This window comes from Scomber scombrus, chromosome 9 (assembly GCF_963691925.1).
Source record: "Scomber scombrus chromosome 9, fScoSco1.1, whole genome shotgun sequence".
NCBI lineage: Eukaryota > Metazoa > Chordata > Actinopteri > Scombriformes > Scombridae > Scomber > Scomber scombrus.
Window position 1 is genome coordinate 6,780,950 of NC_084978.1, and position 19,206 is coordinate 6,800,155.

The 19,206-nt window shown below is 39.1% G+C and overlaps 3 protein-coding genes across 3 annotated transcripts in view; 1 reads left to right on the forward strand and 2 right to left on the reverse strand.

Annotated features, from left to right (window-relative positions):
* Positions 1 to 19,206, forward strand: part of pcgf1 (polycomb group ring finger 1) — a 165,203-nt gene that overhangs the window by 141,823 nt on the left and 4,174 nt on the right. The window lies entirely within an intron of this gene.
* On the reverse strand, positions 4,254 to 6,654 carry nanos1 (nanos homolog 1). The gene has a single exon (XM_062425574.1). The coding sequence runs from the start codon at positions 6,532 to 6,534 to the stop codon at positions 5,854 to 5,856; it is 681 nt and encodes a 226-aa protein (XP_062281558.1). The 5' UTR covers positions 6,535 to 6,654; the 3' UTR covers positions 4,254 to 5,853.
* On the reverse strand, positions 13,219 to 14,930 carry LOC133986386 (cathepsin Z-like). Its single transcript, XM_062426207.1, has 6 exons — positions 14,812 to 14,930; positions 14,396 to 14,559; positions 14,034 to 14,213; positions 13,808 to 13,958; positions 13,472 to 13,634; positions 13,219 to 13,326 (listed from the first exon to the last, which is right to left on the reverse strand). Exons 1-6 carry the CDS (start codon positions 14,928 to 14,930, stop codon positions 13,219 to 13,221), a joined length of 885 nt encoding a protein of 294 aa, XP_062282191.1.

Consider the following 19,206-nt stretch of genomic DNA (forward strand, 5'->3'; position numbering starts at 1 on the left):
TATATAAAGTTAATTTACATAATTACATGACGTAATAAGTATTCACAAAACAGCACTGTACACATGTGTTTGTCTCATGGGATATAACAACAGTGCATTTGCCTGTTCAGAAGCCATCAAGTATCAGATGATACTGAGATGAAATAGAGTCAGTGCTCAGCTTCAGAAACATCTAATAACAAAGAACTATTAGGCCTCTGGTTAAGTCAAGTGGAGCTGGACACTAAATCCCATCAAAAGAAAAAAAGACAATATAAAAAATATAAAATAATCCTTTCATCAGCATTATTCTCCCTTCAATTGGGTGAAATGGTCTTGGGTAATGTCTGTTTTGGTCTGCCAGTTTATTGACAAGGTTAGGCTCCCTCCATGGTTATATCTCCTGTCATGTTTAGTAGGCTTGATTATCTCTGCTGATAGAGGGCTTAGCCGGATCTAGCCATACTTAACACTGGAGCAGGCTGAATGGCAACAGTTGCACACAGAAACACTGATAAAATGTTTTGCTTCACAACATACAACGTGGGAAATGTAATGCAATGAAGAGTTATTTTAAAGGATGCCAGTGTTAAAGCCAATAATTTCATCTGACTGCCAAGAGATGTTATCCACATAAGACGCTGTTGATTGGAGGATGACATCTGGAGGAAATTTAATTCCTTATTCCAGAAACTATTTATAAATACCAAGAGGCACAGATAGGAACAGAAAACAAGTCCCCTGCTGTCTTGTTTTATATTTGTTGAATCTCTAAGAATATGCCAATAATAATAATATGCTGAGAGAATCCAGAGCCAGGCTGTGACTAAAGCCAGACAGACAAGTATTTGTTTCAAACAGATAACACATTTTTAAGAAAACGTGCTAAAAACAAAACATAATGCTCAATGAATAATGTTAAGATTATCTGATATTGCTTTTGCTGTGCAAAGATCTTCTATGGATACGCGCCGGTGACTTGGAGGATTATTTCAACTGACAGTACATCTGCACTGGTGAAACAGCCACTGAGAAATAAGCTGATCATGCTGTGAAAGAAACTTAATAACCTGTCTGCCTCACTTAAACAGCAACGAGTTTTGGTTTCAAATAAATCCTTTGTGAAATTTCAATTACAGCATCAAAGCTGTAATCTGCCTGCAGAGGGACAGAGTTGTTATCGCAGAGCCCGGCGAATGGTCAGCGCTGCAGTGTTGACAGAGGGTTCAATAACACCATACTAGTCATTATGATTTCTTCCACACCAGTGGCTTTGAACAACTCTGAATACACAAGTGTGACAAAACAGGTATTAATGTTTTTGTAATACCTTCTATAACCACAGAGGGTGGTAATATGTTGAGAATATCCAGCGCAAAACCTTTTCAAGGGTTTTTCTTCCAATTTTAAAACTCCTACCTGCGCCAAATCACCAATTTTGTGGAGGCTATAGATGGTATCCTCTTTACCTCACTCTATGGAATGACTTTCATGCTCAGCTGCTGTCCAATTTTATCTGTGGGAGTTGCTAGGCGACAGGAGCATTGTTATTACAAGTGTATTCTGGGAAAAGATGCAAACCCATAAATAATGCTGCAGATTTGTAACTTATTATCAGCTTTCCACACTGTTGTCATGTGGGTCAATGAAAGAGAAGGATGCTATGTAAATGGGCCATGATGTCATTTAGCAGATTCATTTCATTATTTGCTTTGTCCTGCCAGGAGAACCACACAGATTAGGTTTGAATGTTTCAGCTCTATTACACCACATAAAGAGGTTCAAGTCTGTTGCTCTGTGCTAAACTGATTTTATATTTTACTTTAAAAGCTTTTTTCAGCTTCGGTTTCATTTAAAAGCAACTAATTCAATAATATTTTAAAACATGTTTCTGCAGCCAACCTGGCAGCTACAAACAGTACAGAAGGCTCTATGTCATTATTACAAGTGCACTGTGAGATATTATGATATCAATAAATGTATTCAGATGCAGATCGGCAGCTGCTGATAGTATTAAAAAAAACTATCCTTGAATCTTAAATTGACATCCTGGGTCACTGAAAGGTTGCGAAAAGGAAACCAGAGTCTTAACCTTGAGGCTGAGAAGTTTATCTTGTTATCTATGGCAATGATTTCCAGCCAGGGGTACTGGGGTATAAAAACTGCTGAAAAACTAGGCGGTATGTGGGAAGATTGTGGAGCAGCTCAGTTAAGTCGAAAGGCTATAAATAAGGATTTAATAATATATATCCAGATATTTATTTTACGGATGAAAATAGATACATAAATTAGGTGATGCTACTTTTAATGTATTTAAAGACAAATACACCTAATCACTATTGTATGACTGCACTAGACAGTGGCTTATGACATCAAGTGCTGCAATTGAGAGTCCGTCAAAACTAGTAAGCAAAAAAGGACAAAAAGCTCAAAGTAATTGATTAATGGGTGAATGAAACTAAACTGAACCTACAGGTAAAACATTAAAAGAGACCAAGCTTAAATATTGAAAATAACAGTATAACTATATATCTTGTATGGATTCACAGAGGCAGCAATGGCTGTGTTTTCTCTGCAGTGAACACCTCCATGAAGCTATCCCATCTATCAAACCTATATGATGAAGTGGCTCTTGATCACAGTATTACATCGGACAAAAAAGTTGGGAACCACTGATCTACTGTACAAAACTACAGCAATTTAAACAGGAATCATTCTGTGTAGCCACCATGATGAGACGCTGTTTGAATTAATGAATCCTGTAAATCACATTAACAGCAAAGACTAACTACTGCTGCAGAGCATTAGCTATATCTTTATCACCTGCCAGAGGGCATATAGTTGCCTCATTCTTGGTGATAACTACTCTAAGTCGACACCTGACCGATAATGCTGCCTTTTAATTAAAATATTTTCCTCATTTATCTTCTTCTTTTTCTTTTTTTTTTTTTTAAAGAACTTTGCTGTTCTCTATCTCATCTTGACAAAAACCTTTCTTGAATTGCTCTGTCCATCAAGCCCTGCAGAGAGATGCTGTGCACACAAATTTTATATTGCATAAAAAACAGCCAGCTAAGACATATTATATGATCATGAAAGATACATATCTTATAAATGGTGCAACTAACTCGATTATATGGGCCCTGTCTGCAGAGCAGCTAATGGAGGCTGCAGCGTAGAGGGAATAAGACCTGTTAGCTGACTGTGTTTGCCTGAAATGCTAGCCCGCTAGGCTTTTTCACCACTGTTCTCACTGAGATAAATCCCTGTTGCACTTAGTAGTCATCCATTTTTAATGCCACAGCCTCAGCTGGAGAGATGCATGAAGACATGGGAGGGGAGAGAGGAGGGAGGGAGGGAGGGAGGAACAGCCAAGGTGTGGATGACACCAGCCGGATGCTTCAGGCTAATGTATGTACAGTCCTCTTGATGTGTTTTTTGTGCTGTATGCTTAGCGTCAGCAGCAATTATAAATGTCTGAGGCTGTTTTGCTAGTGAGACGGACTGCAGACAGTAAGGACATTCATAAGCTCATCACTCTACTTATTGTTTCCCTCATTGATGGGGCATTTGAAAAAAACCTAGCTGCTGCAGTAAGTCATAAGCACTCACAGCTGCACAACTGTGTACAGCTCAGACTTTTCCAAAAAACAAGAAGCAGCAGCAAATCTTCCTGCCTGTTTTTGAGCCCCTTAATATGTCTGGAGCAGCCATTCCACAGATGGCAGGCGGAGAAGGCCGGGAGGGCCAGCTATTCAATCCACTTCAGTGCAAACATGATCTGTTTGAATGGTGAGGCATAAGCCAAGACATTCTTGTGTGGGCAGACCTCCCTAAACAACCACGAACAACCGTGGCACTGTGTTTGTCCTTCAGACACAAATCTTTCAGATACGAGAGCAGCAGATCAGTTTGGGTTTGTCCAAAAGCAAAGGTTAAAGAGAAGTTTTCCTCTGCTGAACGTGATGTAATATGCATGAGGGTTTAACACTTACATGATCCACATGCAGTCTGTGTGTTGCTTAGTCAGTTTGCAGGCCAATTAGGGCAAGTAGGGCCATTCCTGTAAATGTGCTTTTAGTCCGCTTTCCTGCTTGATTTAATCAGTTCGTCTGGAGTTCACTAAATCAGTTAGTGAAACAGTAATTTGAGACTCATGCACTACTTTTCTATTTAAAAGAGGGTTTATATACCCACCCAGTCAGATGTTGAGCAAACCAACTGAAGAACATGACCACAGAGCTCCAAATATTTGATACGTTTTTATTTCTCTAGTGAATTCATATGTTGTTATTCTGCACAGCAGCATACAGGAAATTGTGGTAAAATATAAATAACAAAGTTCAACAGTGTTTCTTTTTCTCTTATTCATTTAATCAAAAACCTCTGTTAAAAGTGGCAAATTTTGTCAGCCTTTTTCAATATCCACTCTCTTGCACACTCTCAAGAATGTAACATTGAACAACTAAACTTTAAAAAGTATGGGTATAATCATTATTTACAGACAATCACCTTTTGGTGAACAATGCTTATAGCTTCTTGGAAATTTGCTTCCATAATGTTAAATGCAACAAAATGAAAATACAATTATGTTATACAAAGATCAAAAATACTATCAAAACCCTTATTATAAATGGCAGCACTATATCAATAAACTGCTGTTGACATTTTACATGTAAGTACAAAATCCTGTTGAGGTAGCGCCCTCTGAAGTCACTTGTAATGTTAAAATACTGAATAAACATCACTTTATATACAATACAGCAAATCTCTCTTCTATCTTCAATGCAATTGTATTCCTTTGGTAAACAAAACTGTCAGAAATGTGCAGTCCTGCAAGTGACACTTTCAATCATACATTCACAACATTTTTGCATCTTTTTTGGATTCTTCAGAAAAGAAATAATGGGATAACATGTTGTTGTTTACTAACATTCATTTGCTCCTTTTCACCCCCCTGCATGGTGTGAAAGGTAAATGGGACTCACTCCACTTCATATTGCAGAGCAGACCTGCCCTAGAGACTCTCTTGTGAACACATTGTCAGGGCAAACCAAAACAAAAAAATACACCTTTGAGATCGAGAGACCTGACAGAAAATAAATCCAGTGTGTCGCCCTTATTTGGGAATGTAAACATAAAAATTGTAGGCTAGAATCTCTCATTTGAGCGTTCTGACTGCTGTAAAGTCAAATAACTTTCTCATCACATAGGACTGGAAAAGAGGTTTGGCTTGGCAACAATTGATTATAATGTTCCCCAGAGAATATGAGCCCTAAACAGAGGCCACATTGTCTTTTTTTTCTCCCTGCCTTGCAGATTGAATGTCAACTTTGAGAGCAAGTTGGAAAATATGTTGTGGAGTTTTTAGGCAGGCAGATGGGATCAAAGAGTTCCTCCTCCATTCAGACGCACATAAGTACTCATTAATGACACATTCTTGAGCTTCTTTAATGGCAAACATAACTTTGGTTTTCTAAGACAAGAAATTAAATCGTAGCGAGCTTAGCTCACAATACAAAAATACTTGGTAGAAATATGACATTCATACCCTTTGCCAATGTCAGTGTGATTCCCTACAAGACCAAAATACTTTTTTTTTTTATGTATTCACACTTTGTGATTATAGATACATAGGTGTATTTATATGCACACGCTCAAATGACTACAGACTAGAAAGAAAAATAAATCCAATGTATAAAGCATAAAATTATTCTATGTGGATAAAGGAACTATAAAAATATAAGAGATCTTAGAGGAAAAAAAGATAAAATCAATATGTTTATGAAACTGGGATAAAGGCTAGAGCCGAAATCAAAACAGTCATCTGGAAATTGTTCAGTGCAATTTAATTTACTTTATAGTCTTGTCTGTTTAGAATATTTTCATCCTCTTACCACCCACAGCCCTCCCTCCCTTTAATGGGCGCTGGGATGGCTGGTCTTTTGACAGTGGACAGTATTTTATCGTATGGGCATTGTCCCCGTTGGCACTGCAAAGGGGACAGGTATAAGCCCTCAGAATCGGGCAGACAACCCTTCCGTCCGGAGTCTTCAGGACGTGGGAGCCGTACACCTCCTCAGGAGCTCCGTTATTTCGGCAGAAGACGCAGATTTTGGGCTCCTGCTTGCTCCTGGAAGCGGGTTTCCTCATCTTCCTCTCCATGCCGAACAGATCGAACCCTGCGAAGCTCCCACCAAAGCCCACCTCCCTCTCTGGCAGCTGGACACCGAGCTGGTTCTGAAAGGGGCTCAGTATCGAGAAACGCTCTTTCAAGTCCAGGATGGAGGCCGGCGGAGGGCTCCCGGACGGGCAGCAGCACTCCAGGTGCCCGTTCTCTCCAACGCCACCCGCGATTACGCACGGACACGCCGGGGAATCGTCCAAACCCAGGGTCGCTTTCAGGGACTCAGTGATGGAGTTGGGATTCTGGGGCATGCTGAGTTTATTATTCTTCGTAACCAACGTCGTCAGCCCGAGATAGTCGTTCCAGAAATTAAAAGTATAGTCATATGGGCTGCGCGCATTCAAATAGTTGTGATTGAGAAAATCCATGGCCACTTCTGATCGTGTTCTTGCCGTGGAAAGGTGAAACAACCAGTGTAATCCGTCAAGTCTTTGTAGCCAGAGTTCGTCTCCAGGAATGGTTCATGTATACCGATGTGATCTCCAGTGTTCCTGTTATGTTTGAGCGTCCTGCAAACAGGCTTTCTGGTTATAAGGACCAAGAGGGCGGGGCGCTCTCCCTTCAAAACCAAGTTTCTGATCAGGTTGAAAGCAGACTCCCTTTCTTCAAAGCCACATTTAGACAGATTTGTTTTCTTGCAGGCAGGAGCTTTTTCGTAATCAATCATCATTCTGGCGTTTAGAGATCGAGGCATTTTCATGAAAAAAGTTGTTAATAGTTAATGACTTTGGCAAGTGCGCAGAAAAATAATTTCGCCCACAAAGCCTTACTGTAGTTAATGACATTATTTCAGCACGAGGACTAATCGATTAGAGGAGGATAGGTTGCCTCTTTGTTCCCTCTTGATACTAAAACGTTACAATTCCGCATGTTTTCTGAATCAATATCGTTAATCATTGTGGGTAAATACCATCAAAGCCAACTCGGGCGTTCACACACCTTAACCCCTTGTGTGCCAAAAGCAAAGGCCCTTTGTTCCATGCAGCAGCCATCCCCTCACTGTCCTGAGAGAAATAATCTGTGTTGATGCATCCTATTATGTTCAAATTGAATCAATATTAGACAAACCTATTAAAAATCAACACGTTTCCTCATGCTGAGTTTTATGGCTTAATTTACTGGACATCCACAGGGTGATTTTCTCTTTGAATGACCAATTTCGATAATGATAGGTAGTTGATTATAATACTGTTTTTTGTTGTTGTGTGTTTTACCATTAAGAATGTTTTCTTCATTACAGCACAGTGTGCCATCTCTTAGAAACTGGTATAACCTACTTAAAATCAAACTACGAAAATTATACACTTCATAAAAGCAGAAACACCTTCAACTTCTTACATCTCTGTATGTATAACACTTATGTTTGGTTGTCATGTGCTGCAGATCCTAGTATAAAAACCTTACACAATCCAGAAAAAAACATCAGTCCAGCAAAACATGATGTAAACACAACATGCAGAGATGTTTTCAACAGGGGGCAGCATAGTGCAGTTACAGGTTGGTTCATTTAAACTCCCTTCCTCACAGAGAGTGACTGAGAGTGCCAAACAACACCTTTAGTAATGATGGCCACTGACTGGAAGATGAAAGTCACTTGTGATGTTTCCCTTGCCATGCAGATGTCATTAGGGTTAATATATGATTCCAATGAGGCAACAAAGCTACTTGAAATGAGCATCTCAAGACTTTCAGTAACCATAATAATATACTATTATCCAGGTTTACTGGGTGGAGGTTTAATGAAGAATGTGTATAATTACAGAGAAACTACTATCAAAACTGGGCAAGTAAAAACATTTTATGAAGTGTTGTTAAAGGGTCAGCCACGCAGATAATGCAATGCTGTTTTTATATGTCCACGTTTTGAGATATATGTCTCTGATATTACACAATGGAGTGGAATTGTTTGTGGCATTCACAGCACTGGAAAACATTAAACATGTTTTTTCCAGCTCTCAACATCTCTTTCATTCTGATCATCTACACAAACAGTTTATAGAGACTATTTGTTTTAATTAAAGCAAGCATGTAGCGCTCCTGGTCTGAAAAGTGACGGCAATGCGGAAATGCCTTAAACCTGCATTCTTTCTAATGGATATCAGGAGGCGACACCACTGGTTTCAGAAAGAAGTCCAATTGTATGGAAGTTTATGAGAAAATGACCCGACTTTTCACTTAATTTATTACCCCAGTAAACACAAATCTCATCTCGATCACTAGTTTCAAATCTTCAATACATTCTTCAATTAAGTTAGACAAAATATAGGCTTTAGGGCATGGCTACGTTATGATTGACAAGTTGCTACCACAGCGACAATGTTGATTGTGTAATGTAACCATGACATGACCCCAGATTCAGAGTATAGGCGTAGCTGCTGCTATTTCACAATGTGTTTTCAGTTAATCAAAGTTAATTGTAACACTTTGGTCACATAAAAAAGTCTTGTTCAATGTTGTGATAAAAGACCCTCTAAGGAGATGGCTGTTCAGTTTTTCCAGTAAGTAAATTTTGTTTTAGTGGTTTTAGGCCTGTTTTTTGCAAAAACTAGCATTAGCAATAGCATTATTACAGTTAACCAGCAACTGTAAATACACAGTGCTAACCAAGCTAGCAGTTGACACTATTGTCAGCTCGATCTCATCCAAATATGGTCACTTCTTGTATCACAAATCTAAGATGGCAACAGCCGAATCCAAGATGGCAATGGTCAAATCGTTATACTAAAGGCTTCAAAACAGCAGCCCACAAACCAACGTGGGACATCAAAGTGATTATGTCCTCCTTTTTTTATACAGTCTACGGAAAAAAGTAGTTACAAAGAAGACTGTTTAAAGAGGATGAATTATTCAGAGTAACCAGGACATAACTTGGAAGATACTGTTGTATTTTCAAATTTATTTTCAATTCTTTGAAAACACAAGAGTTGTATTGGAGTGGAAGTAGAACTATTTAATATGGGGAATCCAACCCTTTAAAGTGAGTCCCTTTACATTTAAAGTACTGTCTAAAATACTGAGTTGTGGCTTGAGACAATACAACAACAAACTTTTCAAAGTCACCCAAGAGCCACTTTCAATATGGCTCCAAGATGGTACTTCACAGCACTCAAAATCCCTTTAGAAAGGAATGCTAGGGCTCTTCAGTGTTCTTTCTATTCTTGTTATATGCACATAACTGGAGGGCTTATAGCATGTAGAATGATATGTATAATCGGGCACTCCCAGCATGTCATGCATCATTGGTTTTTATTATGCAGGAGCTGTTATGAGTCGTTAAATTTCCATTATATGTCTCTGGAATAATCCTGTCAATGAATTTCCTGTGCATTGCCTCTCAATCAGTAGGGGAATTGATCTGGATTATGATCCTTGAGGTAAAAGTCCAGGTAGGGGGAATGTGAGGCAGCCATCCTGGCGGTCGGCTCGCTGGGCCTCTGATCCTGCGATGAAGTGGGCAGCTCAGGAATGTGGAAGCGGCCCTCTTGAAACAATGATAACACGAGTGACTGGTGTTCTAATTAAAACTTCCAGGGGGAGGCTGCAGAAACTCACTGACTTTTCACATATATTTTTAAGGGATCTAATAAGGATGCACTACCTTTAGAGACGGAGTGATAAAAGCTGAGCAAAAGTACAGTTCAATGAACGCTGATGTTTTAGAGGCCATTTCTCTCTGTTCTGTATGTTCAGCAAGTTAGTTTGAAATAGTATTGACTGCTCATTGGATTTTTCCTTCCGAGCCACCATTCAGCCGGTGCAAAATATGAATTTTATGATGAAGCATTAATAATGTATGCAATCGCCAATTCTTTTTTTGCAAGCCGGGGCAGATTGTGCGAGCAGATTCCTGTGTTGCTGCAGTGTAACTGAAATATTCATGGCCACATTATTCCTTAATTTTGTTGTGACTAAGAGGGATTAATACTCATCCATTAACTAAAGCTAATTCTGTGGCTGCCTCGGGGTTGCATGAGTATATTGGAGAAGGAAGTGAGATTAGCAGTGGAATGATGCATAACATCAGCAGGGTGGCTATGGCTGTAAATCGATTTAGGAATCACACTGACTAAGTGATTGTTGTGTAAGTGTTTTTTTGCTTGACAGTGGAAAAACACAGATCATCAGTAAAAGTGGTTGCTGGCTGAGGACGACACTTTGTTTTTAATGATCAAATCATATTTCCTGCATGGGCTCATTAGCAATATGGAACTTACATCTATTTTTTTTTCTCTGGTATTTGTGCTTTAGGTGTATTATGCAATGCAAATCAGCTCACACTTGCCTTTTGCTGAAGTTAGGTGTATGATAATGTGCGATTTAAACCATCTCATGGATCTAATCTTCCACTCACACTTCATGCATTGTGATTTATAATCAACACATTCTCTGCTGTGATCTAGGCCTTGTATTTTGGCAAGATTTGGGGTGAAAACTCTGTTCAATTCATATTCAACGAAATAAATGAATGATTGATGGTATTGTGGAATGCATGAAGAAAGGAAATCTGATCCTCTTTGTCACCCTTATTGCATCTGCTTGTACTGCTACTAATAATTTAAATCTATCATTTGGGCATGTTTTGAATCATTAACATCAGATATAATGTCTGTAACCTCTTAGGCTAAATTGGAGATTTTTTTTCTGTGAAAAACTACAATGTGCTCTGTGGCTGTCTGGTTATCCTCTTTTCTCTGTTGCTGATTTCACGAGGCAAGTTTCAGCAGTGGCCTTGGAGAGGCGAATGTGGGAAGGATTACACAAAGCATACACAGAGGGAAGCTTTCTGTGTATTCCTACACTGCTGCTAGAAGCAGCTGCCATGGATAAATCATTACAATGCCTTGCTCAAAGATACTTGAAAAGTGGATATTCCCTCCAACTATATTTAAGCTGATAATCCAAGCCCGAGCACCACAAAAAGGCCTCAGTTATACAGTACTTTTTCATACATCAACCTCTCTCCATCTCCATGTTTACAGAGTAAAATATTGATCACTGAAACAATACATAATGGGTTTTCAGGAATTGCTGAAAAATCCATTTTGCAATATTGATTGCTGTAATGAAGATGTATGCTGAATCACTCAGTATGAAAATGGCTAATGTGCATTTGCAACCTGCATTTTTCATACCATTTTTTTGTCAGAGTAGAAAAACTGCTTTCTCTTTTCAAGCCAAAGATTGCCATGTGTTTTCATTCACAGCCATTAGAGCTCTGTTTGTGATTATGCAAATGAGAAAACATGCAGGAAATTTAATCAGAGCGCAAATTTGATTTCATTTGAAAGATTGCTCGGGGGTGGGGGCTTGATCGCATAATATTGAGCAACCAAATTATGTTCAATATTTGTTTTCACAGTGGACCTCCACTCGGACACGCCACAGCTTTATAGGCTTAAGGTTGGCCTTGGTTCGGAGGCTTGAAGTTAACAGCACTGTATAAGGTTTGATTATCCTTTGTTCTCCCCAGAGATGCTGAATGGAAAATGCAGTTAATGGGAAGCATTTCCATATCAGCAGCAAAGCACAGCAGCTTGTGTTTATGCATTTTTATTATTGCTGCGCCCCCTGAACCAAATATCTAAGTGCTCTGTTTTCTTTTGTTCCCTGTCTGAACAGCAAGAAAATGGGCTCTTTATAATTGCACATGAACTCAGGAGATGCCATTGTGCTGTTGTGTGTGTCGCTGTAGATAACTGGTGATTAAACTGAATGTTACTCCAGAAGCATGACAGAATTGAAACTAATAAAGCATGTCAGTCAATGAAGGAGTCGGGTCTGTTTATCAAATGCATAGATGTAGAACAGGCAAATGTCATTCTAGTTTTGGAAGGGACCAGTCTCGGTTTGTCATGCTGTGACCTGAAGTCTCAAGGTAAAGACAGGCAGGTTGTTGTACATCCCCACTGTCAGTGTTGAGCTCTCCACCCTTAATTTTATATTTTTGCCATCTTAAAACATGACCTTGTACAAATAGGCAGAGGTAAATAAACCTACATGATTTGGTTTCATGGAAGAACTGCAGGAAGAAAACATTTCTGAATTAGTACAAGTGAAGTACCTCCAGAGCAAATTTGCACAAGTGCCCTCTGGGGATCTGAAGTTAATTTCACAACTTTAGCAAATACCAGAAGCAGAGTGTTTCGGGTGCATAGACTTGTAACTTAAATGCTAGTTTCGGTGCATAGGATCTCAGCTGTACCAAGCCTGAAGGAATGGTTAAACCCTTAAAACATGGTCATGATCCCCATGTAAACACAAGTATCCTTCTGTGGTTGGAGCTAAGTCTTTCCTAGTCATTTTCAAAGCATACAACCAGTGATTTGCAGGAAAGTGCAGGGAGCCAAAACTTATGAGCAAGATATGCTCACTCACTGAGCACTTTGGAACACCTGTGCACACTAATACAGCTCTGCCAACTTTTGTTAAAGGTTGTACATTTTAGCTTTTGTTGACATTGTCAGAGAGTAGTGTAGTGGGTGGTGATGTACTGAGTGCATCATTTTGAATATTTTGTCCACCCTAATAGGTTACATTAAAATGCTACAGCATTTTGATTCCTTTGGTGGACTGCTGCAGAAGTAGCAAGGCAAATGGTAAACCTTTGGCCCTTAGAAAAACAGGTGGTACATTATACACTTAAGATGCATTTCAGCTACTCCTTTGGGAGAAAAGAGAATTTTGCACTTCAGAAGCCTTTGTAGTTACAGTACCAGAAGCTACCCACCATCATGTGCTGTCTTTTGCATTCCAGATTTATTCTGCCAGAGAACAATCTTGATGGGCTGATTGATAACATTCAGCAGTTTGACAGCCTCAGATTTGTAGGACCATGAACAGCAAAAATTACAATTCTTTAAGGTTGCACAAACAGATTTATTTAACTGGCTTGAGCACAACTGACCATGAGTTCCACTTAATACATTTTGGTACAAATCTGAAGGCAGTATCAGTACATGACTCCATCTAGGGCAAACAATCAAGATGCACAATACAAACATTTTGTTACAATGGTACCAATGAGTCAACATGCAGGTAGGGTCCCATGGCCTTTAGGCCACAATCATATCTCCATACATGCAATCTTCCTCCAGAGCAAGATTGTATTTGCTTCCATCTTTGTAGGCACTTGTAACAATCTTGAGCCAGCCCTTCTCACCCTGAGGGAGAAAAGTCTTAGGGTCAGTCAGATTATGAATGAAGCGCATCAACTGAATTTCATTTTAAAAATCCAATTTTTAAATGTTTAAAGTTACCGAGCCATGTCTGAACTGAGGCTGTTACTATTACTATGTGATGACTCACCCATGGCTCTCCCCAGGAGTTACGCACAATCCAGTATTCAGTGCCATTTTCTACTCCCCAGCCTGCTACTGACACAATGTGGTTGATGGCAGGGGACTCAACATATTCTGAGTACAGTCCTCCGGAGTACACATCAAGTTTGTCTGTGGCCATAATTCCACAGCTGAGATGGAGAAAATTAGAAGGTCAAGCAGAAGCTACTGAAGTGATTTGGGGAAACAAGTGGTCTTGCACTGGTAGAAATTTGTGATTGGCCAGTCTCGCACTCCAGCAAGAAAACTTAAAATGCAGCATTGAAGTTTTGCAAGACCAGTAAAATGTTAAGTTTCACAAAACCTGATTGGTCCTCCAGTGAAAATTTCTGCCTTCATATCATCCCGTCCACTAATGGCTCCAAAGTCTCCCACTTTCCACAAATTGTAGTTTGGCACATTACTGCACTTCCCAAAAGTTGTGCAAGTCCCACATGCATTGAATGGTTTGCATTCTGTAAAAGGAAAAAAAGTTTACACCATAATATAACAGAAAGATCAATCATGAACCACAACTTTTGAGTTCTTACTCTGATCGATGGCCTGATAGTTATTGCAGGTCTCATCAGGGACGCCGTGATTGTGGGCATACTCCCATACCCCTCCATGGTCCCCTCCGTGACAAGTGCCAGAATCAGCACAATCGATCACGTGCTGGACAGACAGATAAGCAGATGGCCACACTCCTTTCCTCTTGATGTTGATGCGATCTACACAAAACAGAAAGACAAAAGAAACCCACAAATAACATTTGTTCTGGAAAGTCTCAGCTCAAGCGATTTTGAGGTCTCTGAACTTTCCATCTGTGACTTTGTCACAAGACTTAGTTTGCAGACTAGTCCTGATGAACCAGTGGAGACCTGAGCACAAGTTGTATCAGGGGAAATCTAACCTGCCATAGCACTCGTGCTGCCATGAGCCCAGCAGGACCCGCAGTACTGAGGGATGTGCTGGTTACGAGTTGTGCTGGCATAGTTGACACCGTTTACATTCCTCCAGTCCCAGGACTTTGGGAGAACAGCAAGATTCAGGAGTTCATGAGGACGAGCGCTGGTTCTGAGAGAGATGTTCTCAATCACTCACAATTGCAGACCTAAATCTCAATCTGTATGCCATAGTAAAATGTGTGCTTATGAATTGCAGTTAAAGCAAAAATAATTTTGTTTTGAATCAACTTAAATGTAAGAATGAACACTAAAAACCTCAAGGTCATAAGATTTGGATAACTTAGCTGGTTGTGATAGATAAACAGGATATACAACCACATGAGTTTAAGAAGTGCTAGAGAAACAAACGCAGACAACTCACTTCACTCCAAAGTCGGGCTTCCTGGGCACTGGTACGTAACAAATTGGCCTCTCACTTACAAAGTGTCTGGCTAAAACAGCAGGCGTAATGAGCGCACAAATAAAAATTACAAACTGCATGTTGAACCACAGCACATCAACCAACTGACTACAAACTGATTTTGTTGGGGAATAAATACCCCAAACAGACCAATCAACAGAGAGCTAATTGTCTGTGTGCCGAGCCAATCAGACTTTATTGATCTCACCTGGGCACCCACCTGGTTGTTGCTGCTGTGCAGTGCAGACGTTTGTTGGGTTCAGATCAGTTAAAGTATGTTTGACTTTTAATTATACTTAACACTTAATTGCAGGTGTTGAATGTCATTTAAGCTCATCTTGCCTTACCAAATTTGAATTTAAAGGAAAATTAAATTTTGTGCTCAATATTTTAATGTGTAAATGTGTGAAATAAATCATTTATGTTATTCAGGATTAACAACTTTAATTTCTTGTTTTGGATCACTGGATGTCATCTGACAGACAGGTGTTATATTAAGTGTTATTGACAGCCCTTTAGTTAAGAGTTTCAGAAATACAGTTTTTACCTGTAAGACAAAGATGAAACTGCCTAAAACTAAAGGTAACAAATTAAAAAGAACAACTGTATATTGTGCTTTTATTTTGCAACATTGTTTATTTCAATGTTTTTTTTTTCTTTCTATTATGGTCTGTGTTTGAATTTGGATTTGAAAGTTTATTGGGGGTCATGACCTGCATTTCTATGCATTCATGTATTGCACTTTATCTTTTTATAGCTGCTGTAAAGCGGTAAGGAATTATGGAAATTGAAGTGAGGTAGAGTGAACACTGATATTTTTTAAGGTAAGATGTTTGGTGGATTTTTCTTGGCCAAAACCCCTCAGTGCATCTTTCCCATTTGATTACTAACATAAAAATGACTGCCAGGAGTACAACAGATTGACTTCAATTTAGTATCATTCTGAGGATATTGATATTGATATTTCGGAGCAGCTGTGATTGAAGATTGAGCTTCTCATCACGTTGGCAGTTTAAATCTTCACTAGTGTGAGTCGGTGATCCACATAAACACTCCATAAATTCAGTTTTCTGTTCAGGATTTAAGATTAATAGTACAAAATATCTTAAGTATCTTTTCAAGAGCAGTTTTAAAGTTGTATTGATGCGATGATCCTGGACAGATGTTAATGATTATATTTCCTCATTTCCACATGTGTTTCTTTTTGTTTATGCTCTTACAGCCTCTGATAACAAAGACTTTATCAGGCTTCACTGTGAGACTGCAAACAGAGCATGATACTAATTGACTGCCTGCCATCCTCTCCCATCTGCAGGAATAGAAAGTCATATTTAATGCGTTGATTAAAATCTAATCCCTCCATGTGAGTCGGAGATGAAAGTAATTTTCCTGTAATGGAGACTATTAATATTTAGATATAGAAAGGAAATCAGATACCACATTTGCAATCAGCTGGAGGATGGTAAATGATATTTAAGGCTGCCAGTGAGCTGGAAACCAACGTCTGCAATGCCAATAAGTTTGACTCTTTTCCAATTAACGCTGTTCTCTCTTCTCATATATAAATGTATGGTTTTCCTATCTTTTTCTCTCTGTGATTTCTTTCCAGTTAAAACAATAAATCAAGTTATCCCCCATTATTGACAGGTTGATGCTCTTTTTCTTATCACCATGATAAAGCATCGCTTCACTTTATGTACGTATGGCCAAAAGTAGTCATTCCAATCCACATACTTGTGTACACTTTCTCTGAGCATGAGTTTGTCATGCTTTGATGTGTAGGACCCTTAGTTCCAATTAAGAGAAATATTAATACACAATATTTCAAACAACAGTTTGCTTTAAACTCCAACAACACACAGCAGGGACTTGAATGTCCCTCCCTTAACTTCATCCAAGAAGTGTTAAGTTGAGGGCAGATTCTTTTACTTTCGGGTAAACCAGAATGCTGACTACGAGTCAGGCCTTATCGCCCAACATCAGTGGCCGACCTCACTAATGCACTTGCGGCTGAATGGGAGCAAATCCGTGCAGCCAGGTCCCAAAATCTTGCGGAAAGCCTTCCCAGAAGAGTGGAGTCTGTTATTGCAGCATATTAATGCCTGTGGTTTTGGAATGAGATGGTCAACAATCACATATGGGTTTCATGTACTGGTGTTGTTTGGGTATCAACATTCTTTTGACCGTGTAGTGTATCTTTCCTTTGATGTGTAACACACATCTGTTGGATGAGAACGCTATGTCTCTTCTTAAGTTGATTTGATTGTTTTTTAGTTTTCAGGCTCTTTCAAAAAAATAAGAAACACTGAGTAATTATATGTGGCCAGAAAGCTAAAGCTGTTTGTGAAAATATTGATTTTTTTTTTTTTTTTTTTTAAATCTGCAAAAATTTCAGCTATTTGAGATACATGGTTCATGTTTTTCTCTGTGCTCTTTAACACCAACTTCAGGCTGTAATTAACCCTTTAATCCTGTTGCAGATGGTGTTTGTTTTTTTGTTGTTTTTTTCCCACTGTTGCTTGCCGTTGGATCACTCAGTTTGAATCAGGAAATGCTCCGCATGGATACACGTAGAAAGCACGTCATACGCAACGATGACTCATTCGCTGACATGATGGCTTGTTACGGGGGCATCAGTGTGATATCTCCATGATTAGCATCGTTAGCTGCCTTCACGAGCATGTCCCCATCCTCATTAAAGTCAACAACATCATTAGTTCGCTCGCAAGCCAGGTGATTGATTTGTGTATGTGAGAGCATGTTGTGTGTGGGATGTGTGGCTACATGAACACATAAGTATGTCTGTGTGTGCATGTGGAAAAGATAATATCCGTGTTCAGTGATCCCTGTGAATCTTAGAGGTCAGTTGAGTTTCTGTGACATTTACTCAGGAAGATCCCTCGCCCCCACATATTCTCCACTCACCTGTCAACCGTCATGAAGGAGTGAAAGTCAGATTACTGGACAGAGCAGCCAAAGGCAGGTTTATGCAGCCACCTCAAATCAATCTTTTCATATGCTGTATTGACAGAGAAGAACCATGCACAACCCTGACTTTTAAGGTCAGAATGCCAATGTTTCCTCATGTTACAGTGGCTAATCTCTCTCACGATAACACACACTTATTAATCATTGTTGGAATAAAACTCTTGTTTTCCTTGTGGTTAAATCATACTGTAGTGTAACTTTACCTCGGATACTGCTGCATCATGTTCATGTTGTGCCCCTGCTGTGGCGTGCCTGTGTTGTTGTTCAAATTTCAACTGGAAACAGACGTTTTTTGCCAACATTTCTTTTGTGTATGTTTTACATTCATATTGAATACACATTGGCAGCTTATATCTGTTCAGTGTGGTAATAGATACTTTGTGGGTGTACTCATTTTATCTTTATTTTGTATCTGTGTTTCATAAATTGTGTATATAAGCAAAGGAAAAGCAAAGCATTCCTTCCCCTGCTTTAGAGACTTTGGAGGAAAGGTGACATAAAGCTCAAGAGAAACAAGTTTTGCTGTGTACACTTAAATACAGTCAATAATTGATGAAATGCGTAATTGATTATTGTGGTTCAGGAGGCAGAGCGGGTCGCCCACTAATCGGAAGATGGTGGTTTGATTTCTGGCTCCTTCAGTCCGCATGTTGAAGTGTACTTGGGCAAGATACTTAACCCCAAATTGCCCCAGATGGCTGCACCAGCAGTGTGTGAATGTGTGTGTATAGTTGGTTCCTCCTGATGAGCAGGTTGGCACCCTGCGTGGCAACTCCTGCCATCCGCATATGAATGTGTATGTGAATATGATTTGAAACTCCAGCACAGCAACTAAATGGACTTGAAACTGTAACTTTGAAAGTCATATTTTAGATGCTTCAAAATGTGAAATAACATGACGTGTATTTACTGTCCCAAGCTGCACTACAAAGAGCAAAGATCAACAAACATGGACAGCTGTTTAAATGGCAAATTGCTGCAGATAACAGTTTACAGGAAAAACATAAATTTAAAAATAAAAAGTCCACATTGCTCTACACTGGCAGATAAACCAGCTCTACTTGAGGAATTTAATTGATTAATATGTTTTGCATCAGGAGTAGACCATCATAAAACAGAGTACACAACATTAAGTGAAACTATCATATTATCAAGTGCAACTCTCTGTATTTTCAAATTGCAAACTTTCATTTGAAATGTGTGTCATTATTTGAAAAACGACTGCATCACCTTCCAACAAAGTTAAAGTTGACCAAAACATATAAGAATCTGATTGAACTTGACCTTAATCTCAGCAAATGTATTATGCATAATATGTGCAACAGATTTCATAATTTTAACATTCAAGTAATTTTCCTCATTGCATTT

Excerpts from the sequence above, each read along its gene's own strand:
- nanos1 (XM_062425574.1), bottom strand. The coding sequence starts at position 6,534 with ATGGATTTTCTCAATCACAACTATTTGAATGCGCGCAGCCCATATGAC.
- LOC133986386 (XM_062426207.1), bottom strand. The coding sequence starts at position 14,930 with ATGCAGTTTGTAATTTTTATTTGTGCGCTCATTACGCCTGCTGTTTTA. Across the intron at positions 13,959-14,033 it reads CTATCAGGCCATCGATCAGA|AATGCAAACCATTCAATGCA; the intron begins GTAAGAACTCAA and ends TTCCTTTTACAG. Across the intron at positions 13,327-13,471 it reads ACTCCTGGGGAGAGCCATGG|GGTGAGAAGGGCTGGCTCAA; the intron begins GTGAGTCATCAC and ends TTTCTCCCTCAG.